Raw genomic sequence first — 13,042 nt, forward strand, 5'->3', positions numbered from 1 at the left:
GAACCCCTTTTTCTAAATATAAAACAAAATATATATCACAACGCCCCAGTAATATACAACACCAAAATTTCCCTGTCAGCATTTGCACATGACCTCAACATTTATTGTACAACGCCCACTACGGACATAAAGAAAATAATATCTGCTATTGAAGACTTTGCCACAATATCAAACTACAAAATAAACCTCAAGAAAACTAACATCTTCCCTTTAAAACCCCCCTAAACCTTTCTCACTTTTACCATTGATAGGACAAGTAAAAACTGAAGAAATGATTAAATATTTAGGAATTACATTCTCCACGGATAACAAAGATTTTTATTTAAATAATATTAAACAAAAATGGAACCACATCCTACTTGACCTAAACAGATGGAAAAATCTGAAACTACCACCATTAGCCAAAGTCTCGATTATAAAAATGAATATCTTACCCAGACTATTATACATCTTCATGTCCTCCCAGCTAACCATACCCAAGAAATTCTTTAAGCAGATTCACACTGAATTTGCTAAATGTATATGGGAACCTAAAAAGAGTAGAATTTCATATGATAAGCTGATGACCCCTAAAAACAAAGGTGGATTAGATTTACCAAATTTTGAAAGCTACTATTTAATTATAAACGCCAATAGAATCTTAAGAATTGCAAACTACAATACATCAGATAAAACTTGGTGTCCACCCTGGGTAAGAATATACTTTAAACATACCAAAAGTCTGGATATAAATCCCAAAGCATTGCCATTTCTAAACAACAACATTATGAAATCATATAATCTAATGGAACCCCTTAAATATGCTGTGGCACTAGCACAAAAACTGTTTAAATCAGTAAACTTGCTTCAACCCATGTGATATTACAACCCATACATAAAAACCCCAAGTTCAAAATAAATAACCAGATGTTAGACTTAAAACGCTTCCCACATATAATAAACATAACCTTACAAGATATATACCCATACTTAAACTGTCCTATTCATGAAATAAGAAGTCAAATGAACCTTCCCAAATCATATCTGTTGATCATGAGACAGATTAAAGAAATGTATATAAGCTATCTTCATGATATCAACATTAATAAAGAAGACATAATGAAATGTAACTTACTATGGAAAACTCTTTTACTAAACAAAAAATATACAGCATGCTCATATAAATTGATAAAAGACATGAAATTTCAAGATCATATACTCATATCTGACTATTGGAAAGAAAAAATACCATCTATTGAGAATCACAAATTAACCCAAGCAATTAACCTAACAATAAAATCCATATCCCTTCAAAAGTTAGCATTCACTCAACTCATGATGTATAACAATGCATATTACACACGCCTTAACTTGCATAAATTTAACTCTAAAAATTCCCCAACTTGCTCACATTGTAAAGATAAAACTGCTGACCTTTTTCATATGTTCTGGAGCTATAAATGTGTATTCAAACTTTGGAACTCCCTGAAATTACAACTGCAAAAGATGGGCTATCAAACATCAATGCTCACTTGGGAATTTATGATATTACATATTCCCCTAAATAATCTATCCAAAAACCAAATAATCATTCTTATTAATATTTTCCTATTAATGAAACTCTACATAGCTTCCAACTGGCTTAACCCGTACAAGAACTCTTGGGAGAATTTAAGGATTTTGGAGATAAAACATATACTAGCCCATAAATACATAATAAACAAACAAAACAAAAATCCCAACATTTTTAAACTCTGGGAACAGATTTTCAATATTATACTTACATAAACCACTAAATGTAAAATACAATACAACATACACAAGATTCACAGCAACATTATGTAGTCATAAACTGAGATGTTGTTACTAACCCTGGAGATAGCATTCAGAAGTATATGAAGTCAACAAGTCTTTTAATGTTAAACTATGAAAGTATTCATGTAAATAGTGTAAATATGTTTAACTGTTTTGATGTAGTTATGATCAAATATCACCTTTGTATATTAATTTGTATACTGTGAAAAATAAAGAAAGAAATATTATTGAAAAAAAAAGAAAATGGACAACACAGATGGAACTTTATGGTGAGTATATAACTTCTTTTTTTGACCATACTGTTTGTTTTCTTGTTAAAGTTATTAGTAAGTGTTCCACATTTTTCCCATTTGTTGCATGTTGTGAGAGGTATTCTTCCACATATTGAACTAGATGGTTAAGCACTGTGTGTGCAATGGCTACCCTGACATTAACAAGTAAACAGACACACTAGGCTTCAGAATTGTGTTGTGACCAAGAAGAGCAATCATCTTAGGTTTAGTTTTCTATACATGACATTGTCTACTAGGATTGTGTTATAGCAAAAATCAGCTTAGCAGTTGCTTTGAATGCCCTCCGGCTATTAATGGGTTGTTATTTTTTTGTAATGAACCTGAGGTATGAAACACTGTTGAAACTGTAAATAAGTTTAGACATTGTGGTTTTGGTTTCTGAAAGTAGTCATATTGCAATAGAAATGAAGAGAATGTCTCTGTTCCTAGGAGTACTAATTTGACGCCAGTGTTATGTATTTCTGCAGTGCTCCAATGGATACCAATCTCCTTAGTAACATTCAGAAGTTGTTTTCCGAAAGGATTGACATCTTTAGTCCTGTTGAATTTAATAAGGTGAGTATTGAATGTCTCTTGCTGTTAAGTGTCTAATCCTTGTAGCATAAGCAATAAGTTATGAGCTATGAGATTGTAGTCTTGAGCATAACTAGAACACCTTAAGTAAATTCAAAGTAAAATTAAACTCAAATTGTTGACACTTTATTTTAGCAGACTTGTGTTACCCTTTGTTTTACAGTGCATCCATTATAGTCTGTTAGTGTTTCCCCTTTGTTACCCACAGGCAGCCTAGTATAAGACATCTGCACACCTGTGTGACTCAGGAGAGGAAGATTTTAAAATATAAAACCTGGCAGCAGGTGGCTAGCATATTCTCTACACTCTATATTTTGAATTTTGGATGTTTTCAAGTACTTGTGGTGTGTAAAGATGGAAATAGGGCCCCAGAAAAATGATGCATTTCTATTGTTTCACATCTTTGAGTCAGAGCTCTATCTGAAACTACAGCCTCCAATGTCAGGTTATGCGTTTAAATATTTTAAGTCAGACTTCAGGAGATGAACCTTTTCACTTCTATGATGCAGCTTCCTATTGCAGTGCCGAGTGCCGAAAAGCAAGACCGAAAGTCCTGAGAAGAGCCAATCTCAAAAGTCGTTCTTCTCCTTTAAACTTCTTTTTGCAAGAGGAGCAAGACCCCCACGCCCCTAGAACTTATATGTACCAACTCTGAAGCCATACCTCAGACAAAAAGGAATATCCTGAGAAATGGCATCTCGGATTTCTTTTATACAAGTCTGATTTTTTGGCCATTCAGTCTCTGCATTTCGGGACTTGTAGTTTTCCTAACATTTCAAATGGTTACCCACTGATACAGCTGTACACATCTTCATTCCATATTTCTACCATCTGTGCAATTTGCGTTGCACACAGTTTTCTCTGTCATGGCTGTCCTTCACATATGTAGGCCTATTTCATGGTGAAAAGGCTCCAGTTTTCATCTATGTCATACTTGGCCTGCTGATGTATCTAGACATGTGTACTCAGCACTGCTTCTACTTCACTATGTAAGTGTCTCACAGAACTTGTAGTATAGTTAGTCTTACTGTAATTGAACAGTAGAGACATCTTCCCAAACACCCTTAACACAGTAATCTCAACTCATACATAACTCATGGCTTTCTTAAGAAGCTCTTGATGTTTTCATTTACTTTGTTTGGCAGTATTATACTAAAACTGAATGGAGTGTGTTTGCTCTGTGTGATATATGAGATGCCTAATGGTGCTACTTGTACAATGTGCGAATCTTCTTACATTGTGGCTTAACATGGGACAGACTACGAATCTGTTTTTGTCCTCGCAACTTCACTCCCCCTGTAGTCAGTCTTTTGGCTTTAGATAATGGTGAACATTTGCCTATCCTCATTTTGAACTACTTATCCAAAGGAATTTTATTATGCAGTTGATCAGCAATATATTCTTTTATTACAAGACTTATTTTTCCCCTTCATTCTCCAAAAGTGAATGATGCAATCATCAATTTTCCCTGAAATTGAGACTGTATTGCTTCATCAAAGAAAATGATGCTCTTGTGCACTCATTTTAACTGTACATCTACCATACGTGTTCCACTTGTATTTGTATTACTCATTCACTTCTCACTTTATTTATTTATTTCAGTTTGATGACCGGGGAAGTCCACTGGGCCTAGAAGAGCCCATTTTCAGTGGAGGCCTAGGGAGAAAAGCTCCAGCAACAAATAAATTAAAAAACAAACATACAACTTAGAGATATATACAAAGCAGTGTGATCAATTACAGCATGCTAAGGATACAGTGAAATAGATAAGAGGCATAATAGTTATAATACACACATATGGAGATATACAGGTAATAGAACATTGGTGGACAATTTTTGTATGTACACAGTTAGAATATAAATTTTGTTGTGATAAATTCACAGTATTTGATATAAGAAGATCTAAACAAGGTTAACCGTAGTAAAACAGGAGAGTGTCCTGTGTAGGTAATAGAAAGTGGTGATAGGCAGAGTAGTGGTGTGAGAAAACGGTGGGGTCGGTGGGGGAATCAAAGTAGTTAAGGGGAGATTTATGTGGGAGAACTGCATGGGCATGCCCATATTGAAACAAGATGTGAGACTAGGTGGGATTTAAAGTTGGTGTGGTTAGGAGTATTCCGCAGGGAGGGAGGGAAAAGAGTTCCATAGTTTAGATAAGTAGCAGGGTAGCAGGAGGTGGCCAGGGGGTCGTAAGGGTTTGTAGATTTGTAGGAGGTTTTGGTTTTCAGATCTGAGGGAGCGGTTGGAAATGTAGGGTTAGGGTGGCAGCGAGAGAGGGGCAAAAGGAAGGTTTTTGAAGATAAGCTTGTGGGCAGTGGTAAGTTTGAGAAAGTTTAGGTAATTGGGTAGTTTGAGCCATTGCAGGGTATGGAGAGAGTGGTAATGGCGGGATGAGTTTTTTGTTGGTAGCGAATTTGCTAATTTTATTGTAGGAGGATTCGAGTTTGGATTGAAGGCCGAGTTGGAGGTTTGATAATAAGGGGTGCACCATATATAAGAGAGGGGGGAGGAGGCAAGGTTTTTTCTGGTGGAGGGGATGAGGTAACATTTGTCTATACAGAAGTCCTAGTTTTTGGTGGGTTTTCTAATGGTGGTGTGAATACGAATGTCAAATTTCAGATGTTCATCAGTGGTAACACCAAGCAGCTTAGTATTTGATAAAATTTTGATAGGGTTGTTTTTCAGACTGAGTATAGAGAAGGAGTCTTTGTCAATGGGGGATTTTCTTGAAGGGTAAAATATTATCAGTTTGGTTTTATTTGCGTTTAGGGCCAGATGGTTGTTTTGAATCCAGGTTTCGGTTTTAGAGAAAGCTAATTGTTTTTTTGTTGGAGGGGGAGTTAGCTGAGCAGATGATAGCTATATCATCTGCATATTGGATAAGAGATTAATCTGGGAGCATGCTGTGATAGTTATTGATGAAAATAATGAAGAGTAGAGGGCCTAGAACAAAACCTTGGGGCAAGAGATGAATCTGGGAGCATGCTGTGATAGTTATTGATGAAAATATTGAAGAGTAGAGGGCCTAGAACAGAACCTTGGGGCAAGACAGTGGGGGTGGGTAAGAAGGGAGAGGTTGAGGATTTCCACTGTACTGCTTGTTGTCGTTCTGAGAGGTAGCTAGAGAACCAGGCTATGGTTGAGGGAGAGAGGTTGAAAGAGGAGAGTTGAGATAAGAGTAAGGGATGGGAGATGGTATCAAAAGCTTTGGACAAGTCGAGAAGCAAGATAGATACGAGTTTGTCCAGTCGTGTGCTTGGTTTTTGGTCTCAAGAAAGGACAGAAGGGCAGTCATGGTACTGTGGCCAGGGCGGAAGCCATGCTGAGTAGGGGAGAGAAGATTGTTGTCAGTTAGGTATGACATTAGTAGTGAATTGATACATTTTTCCATGATTTTGGAAAGTGGGGAAAGGATGGCAGTGGGTCTGAAATTGGTGGTGTCAGTGTTTTTGCCACCCTTATGGAGAGGGATGATGTATGCATGTCATCAAATTGCAGGGACATAGGCTTCATGGATAGACCGATAAGGATGGAGACGGGGAAGGCAGTGCTGTCAGCAGCTATTTTGGGGAAGGCTGATGGTAGGTTTTCTGGTGACTTGCGGCAGGGTTTAAGTTTGAGAAGTATTTTTTTTTTTTTATTGTACCTGTGCGGATGGCTTTTAGGCTGAAAGTAGAGGCAGGGGAATTGTAGTCAGAGGGATGTGATGGGCTGGTGGGGTTGGGGGATGGGTTGGGGAAGGAGGAGGATAGTTTAGCTATACACTGTCAAGGTCGGTAAAGTTAGGGTTGAGACAGTGATTGTCTTTATTTCCAGGGTGAAGGATAGAGGAGATTGAGTTCCAGAATTTTCTCGGGTTGGTTGGGTGTTCGGATTGAAGTTTGGAGTATTATGCTTTTCGGTCTGTAGTTATTAGTGTTTTTATGGTGTTTCTGAGTTGTTTGAGCTCGAGTAGGGTGTTAAGTTTTTTTGTTGCTTTGGTATTATTTTCATTTTCTGTCTCTTTGGAGCATAATTAGTTTAGTTTCTTTTGATAGCCAGGGGGTGGTTTTAGATTTGACGTGCTTGGTTCTTAGAGGAGTATGGTTGTTGAGTAGGTTTAAAAAGGTTTCATTGAAGTAAGTAGTGGCAGTGTCGAGGGGCAGGGTTCTTGGGGGGGGGGGGGTCCAGTCAGTCAGTTTTTGGCATTCGGAAAAAGTTTGAGGGTTGAAGTGGGAGAGGTTGTAAGTTTGGATATAATGGTGTTACTTATGAAGAGGGGATGAGTGACGATTGGTGAAGGCTGGTAGGTGGTCACTGAGACGGTCGGGAAGGATTCCAGCATTTGAAACTAGATTGGGATGGGATGTTAAGATCCAGTCAATGATGGTGCCAGAGGTCCCATCATTGTTAGGTCTGGTGGGAGAGTTTATGAGTTGGGAGAAGTGAAAAAGGCTGACTGTCTGTCTGAGTTGGGGTTTGAGAATTTATACTGGCCCAGTTGATGTTCATGTCTCCAAGGATGTACGTTTCATTTTTAATGTTGGAGGAAAGCCAGGAGAGGATGCCTTCTAATACTGGGATGTTATTGCCTGGGGGCAAATAAAGGGCGACTGTACATATGGACTTATGATTATTGATTTTTAGTAGAGCTATAGTTATAGTACTTTTGAGTTATAGTACTTTATGCATGTGCTTATATACACACATATGCACATACACACCGTGACCTTCTGCACAGTCATTTGCAGCATGATTTTAATGGCTTTTCAAATATTTGTGTTCCACTTAGAATATTTTCTCATCATTTTTCCAATCCCTTAACAGCTTCATAAGTATCCTTAATGCATAACAGGACTGTATTGTCCACTCTGTCCTTAAAAGTTGATCAAACAGTACATTAGCTGTGACATCTGTTTTCTTTGATCATAATTAATTTGTGGCTCAAAATATGTGGCTGTGGGAAGGAAACGGACTAAAAGCAATAACTTTGTAAACTCTTGTGCAAGACCAATCAGAAAGATTAAGTGTGTCTGCAGTTGTGCTGCTGCACTGAGTACACGTGTGCTGTGCTCTGTGTACTTTGCATCTTGTATGTGAATCCCAGGCCCATTTGTTTCCTCCAGGCCTTCCTCTGCAAGACAGTTTAGGTCATTCCAAAGTCATTTCATATTTGCCATCAAGTTAGACTTTGCAGAGATGATGGAGGTATTTTTAAAAGTCCAGCAAAAAATGTCTCCTGCCTCATACCCTTCTGAACCAGAATGGAGGTATGTGTTCATTACCAAGTTCTACTGCAAGGGCACCCTGGTTCTCCTTACCAGTCATCATTTAGGAACTTGTCCCACTGAGGCTGGATTTCAGTCTGTGGATGACAGTATCAAACTCAACAAAAGGATCAGTGACGATCATAGTCTTAATCGTAGGACTGCAGTCTTCAGGCCTAGCACCTTCAGTGACAACCTTGTTTCTGGTGTTGATGACTTTGACACTAGTGCTGTCACTCTCAGGATATCCTTCAGCCTGTGGCTCTGGTTATGTCCTTCACTGATAGTTTTGGAACTAATACCATCGTGGCCATTTCTGATGTTACCAAGGTCTGCTTTCTAGTCACCGGGGTTGACATTATCACTGTTTCTCCAAGGGTCGATGAGTATCTCAGTCCTGTTTTCCACACTAAGCCTCTCAGGTTCAGAGAAAATTATGTTAGTCCCCGTGTCAGGCCTGATGGGTTTCTGCCTCTGACAGCTGGGTCAGGCCCATTGGTCCTGAATGTGGCATTGATATTGGTCTCGTTGCTGACACTGCACATTGTGCTGCATTTGCTACCCTGTCTGCTTGCACCAACAGAAATTTGGACCTCAACAAGGTAATTTCTTTGTCTGGCACTTTGGCTGTCCATCATCTTTTGAAATATGATAGAGCAGTAGGAGGGCCCTGTCAGGACTGCACCTGCATTTCTGGTTCCTTGCTAACTTCTTCATCATCCTTGGACATGTTAACTCCATTGCTCAAAAACAAGTGCAAGAGAAGGTGTTTGAGCCCCATCTGTAATCCTCCAGTCTAGATATTGGTAAGGATGAGGGTGTTGATTCTGTATCATTCCCCTCATTAACCCAAGTTCAAGAAAGTTCTGAAGATGATGAGGTAGGTAGACATATGGTCCACAGACCACACAACCTCTCCATAATGGATCCAGCAGGAAGTCTTCCATACTCCATAACTTTCTTCCTTGGATGGTCACTAACTAATGAAATGGTGTGCCTTGTGGTTAGGACAAATATTTTGGCACCTATCCCACATAGAGAAGATCCCAGGGCCTCCCAAACAAAAAACTTGTGGTCCAGAAACTCCCAAACTACATTCCATCATTACTGTGGCAGTTTTAATAAAAGGCTGCTGTTTCACATAGTTCTACTATCCATGCCCAATTATAGCTTTGGGAAGTGGAGTTTAAACATCTTCCGTGTACACTTTGAGAGTGGTAAACACATTCCACCATGCTTCCTGTGAAAGCTGATGGAATGACATGGTTACTGAAAGGTATGCCTGATGGAGACCTAGTGCACAAGTTACATTCTCGAGTAGCAACCGTGACATCTGTTGTAAGCCTTATAATGCATCTCTGTCACAATACTGTGGGTGGTATAACAAGGATAGAGGACACTGGTATAATCCTTTGCTGTCTTGCTTTGCCAAGGGTACCAAAGGGGTCTGTCTTAATCCCCCTTTCAGTGGGTCTGTGTATTTTTGTATTTTAGTAAAAAGTCACATAGACGTCATGGAGAAGGGCAAGACCCATATGGCCCATTGGCATTAACTTTCAGACTCCCCAACTCATATTTCCTAGAATGCAGTTGAACCCATGACCACTTTATTTTTGATGTGGCCAGCAAAATAACCAAAGAGTGTGGAGAAACTGATGTAACCATAGTAACATTCAGAATGGTCATTAGCCTGGAGATAATAACAATCAACAGCAACAAGGGGTACCATCATCCTCATTTGGGGGGTAGAGTATTTTTGAGATCTTGCCTGACTTTCCAACTGTGGAGACATTTGGGGGAAATGTGTCCTTCTGCTTAAATGTGCAGCTAACCATCATGCCAAACAAGTGAACCAGGACAGTGCTATCCAGAGGTTTTATGATTCCCTTCATGTTCCCACCCTGGCCCCCCTACATCTAAGAGCTCCCAGCAGCTTAGAAAGGATTATGTTTTTACTCCCATGTTTTTTTTAGTTTCCAGAAAAACAGAGGATATCAGGCCCATACTTGATTTAAGCAGCCTGATCAGATTTGTTCCTAGAGTACTGTTTCATGTAATCATGGTGCAGTCCATCCTTCCCTGTGTGTCAGAATGAGACAGGATATGTTGTTTGGACCTCCGTGATGCCTACCTTCATATAAAGATTACCAGGGAGTCTGTAAAGTTTCTGTGCTTCTGGGTAGGAGCCAGCCATTATCAATTCCATATGCTTCCATATCATCTTACCTCACCCCCAGGGTGTTTGCCATATGCACGTTTGTAGTTGCAGTGATCCAGCAGCTGCAAGGGGTGAGGGTGTTCCTTATCTGGACAGTGGGCTTCTAGCCACTGCAGCACAGAACAGTGTAATTTCTGTGAGGGAATCTCTACTCAGTTTCTTACAGACTGCAAATCACAGTGAACACTGCAAAGTCCCTGATGGAGCCCTCTGTGCTGCAGACATTCCTCGGATGCATGCTGGACACTATGTCCTGCAGGGCACTTCTCTCCTTGGAGAGGATTCTCCCTTTACAGGATGTGGTACTTCAAATGATTCAGGCTCACTCAGTCCCCACCTTACTGTGCCTAAGAACGTTGGGACTCTGAGTTCTTCAGTGGACATTAGAAGTTCACTGATCTCAGCTGACAGATCCCACAAGGATGTACCTAAATGTTTACAAGACTTGCAAGTCTAATTTGAGATGGTGGACTAGCAGCTCTCTAAACCTTTAAAAGAATTTTTCTCTACATCTTTGTCTGTGACACCAAGTTGCAACAGATTCTTGGCATTCAGAATGGGTACAGATGGCAGTGTTATTCTGTTCCCCCATCATAGGAATTCCATCCTATCCTCAACCAAGCCCATTTTTTTCCTCCCATAATTGCTCACATGCTTTCCTCAGTTTAATTTCTCAAAGTCTTTTGGGTTTCTAATGCCATGATAGGAATGGACCCCAGTCGTAAGTCAAAGTATGGTTAAAGTTCATGAAATTTGTATTATTTCAGTCTTTGATGTTAGCTGAAAGTGCACTTTGCATTACCAGCGATGTGCCCATAATTGGCTCTTTCTGCAATTCCTACAGAGTTATATGTATTGTTAGCATATGTATATAAGACTGTAAATTCTTTTTTATGAGACCCTTTGCTCCTACCATTTTGCAGGTATTGCGTAACTTTGGCTTCTATTTGTTTAACTTCTACTTTACTAATTATTTATTCTATATTTCCTCTCTGAGATCTTATTTTTTGTACTGTGTTGTAAAATTGTCCATATCTGGGTGTCTTTGCTTGTATTTCTCTTCAGATATCTTTGGATCTGCTTTCCCAGGGAGTAATAGAGCATGTACCAGAAGGTCAAAAAGAATGATTCTTTTCAAGGCTATTTCTGGTACCCCCCCCCATCAAAAAAAAGCACAAATAAAGTCTACCAAAGCCAAATTTGAGGTAAATTTTGCCCCTCAGGGTAAGGACAACCACAAGGCATTCTTTAGCTATGTCCACAACCTCAAGGCAATGCACAATTGTGTGCAGAACTCATTGTAAGTGACACCTATACTGAGCCAGAAGATATAGCAAACCCTACTGGCTGACAAATTAAGCTCCAACTTTTCCCCTCTCTCCCCATCAACCTTCCTTGGGAAATATCAAATATAACTCCCCCTGCTATCACTAGGGAACAGATCCTTAATGCTCTCTCTAAGGCCAAGAACACTGCATTAGTGGGCCCAGACAATATCCCAGGATGCCTACTAAATAGCACGAAACATGATCTGTCAGGCCATCTGAAATTGTTGCTTAAATGTAGTCTCCAAACAGGCTTCATGCCTTATGAATGGAGAACAGTAACAGTCATCCCTCTGCACAAAGATGAGCCATCTACAGACCCTGGAAACTACAGACCCATAAATCTGACTAGTTTCATATGCAAAGCCATGGAAAGAATTATCATGGAAATTATAGTAATGACATAGGAAACCTCCAGACACTGGAACCAACCCAATTTGGTTTCATCAAGGGCAGGTCATGCCTTCTCAACCTGGTGGACTTCTTTGAGAAGGTCAGCAAAGCAATGGATGAGGGCAAAATTGTTCAGACTGCCTACCTTGACCTGACCAAGGCATTCGACACAATCCTTTACGTCAGCATTGTTGACAAACTTGAGGTTAGGTACAAAGCTTTATGTCACCTGGTAGATAGTCAGCGGGCTCACAGACAGGACCCAGGAAGTTAGAATTGGGGAGTCCACCTCTACAAAGAGGCCAGTCACAGGCATAGCCCCTCAGGGATCGGTCCTGGGACTGCTCCTTTTTTGGCACTTACTTCTCTGAATTCAAGGCCAACGTCACTGTCCTCTGGCTGAATAAATTTGCAGATGATTGCAAATTAGGCGCTGTCATTGAATCGCCCATTGACACAAATGTTCTCCAGGAAGGACAGATACAGACAAACAACTGGTACCAGAGCCATGGACTAAAATTAATTGCCAAGAAATGCATATAATTTCCTGGGGTGGATGACTTCTGAAGGATACTGTCATATTGACAACACGCCTTTATAGAGTTGACCCAGTTGTCATGCACTTAGGGTCACACACAGAGAGTAGTCCAGCCTTTGACCATCACATGTCTACAGTAGTGAGGAAATCATTCTGTGTTGACAATTTATAAACAAAGGTATGGCATCTAGGCCCAGAAAAATCATTGTTCCACTGTATTCAGCATTCATCAGACTTATCATTGAGTACAGTGCCTCATTTAGTATGTACTTAACCAGGCATATCCAACAATTGGAACATCCACAGAGGTTCCTCACTAAAATGATACAGGCCGTAAGTAACATGTCCTGTGCAGACCACCTCAAGGCCCTATCTCTGTATTCTATCTTTTACAGACTGTTGAGGAGAGATCTGTGCGTGACATACAATGCATTGTCAGACCCCACGCTGATGACCTCCTGAATATCTGTAAAACAAACTGCACCACAATCGCCCATTCCAAAGACTTAAACCTTGCTTGGGGTATAAATAGGACCTGCTGGAGAGACAGTTATGTATGCCAGAGACTACTCCTTCATCCATGTGAAGCAGAGTTCCTCCCTAACCAAATTCAAGTGTAATTTAGACAGTTGGATGGGGAACATGAAATTCATCCTTGTTTT

The 13,042-nt window shown here is 39.9% G+C and overlaps 1 protein-coding gene across 1 annotated transcript in view; it reads left to right on the top strand.

The window, feature by feature from the left end:
* VPS51 (VPS51 subunit of GARP complex) overlaps window positions 1–13,042 on the top strand; it is a gene marked incomplete in the record, with an annotated part of 371,967 nt that overhangs the window by 288,045 nt on the left and 70,880 nt on the right. The window contains 1 exon segment of the mRNA XM_044075814.1: window positions 2,555–2,642. Within this exon segment, the coding sequence (XP_043931749.1) occupies window positions 2,555–2,642 (88 nt within the window).

Source organism: Protopterus annectens, chromosome 6.part1 (assembly GCF_019279795.1).
Source record: "Protopterus annectens isolate FY-2018-M chromosome 6.part1, PAN1.0, whole genome shotgun sequence".
NCBI lineage: Eukaryota > Metazoa > Chordata > Ceratodontiformes > Protopteridae > Protopterus > Protopterus annectens.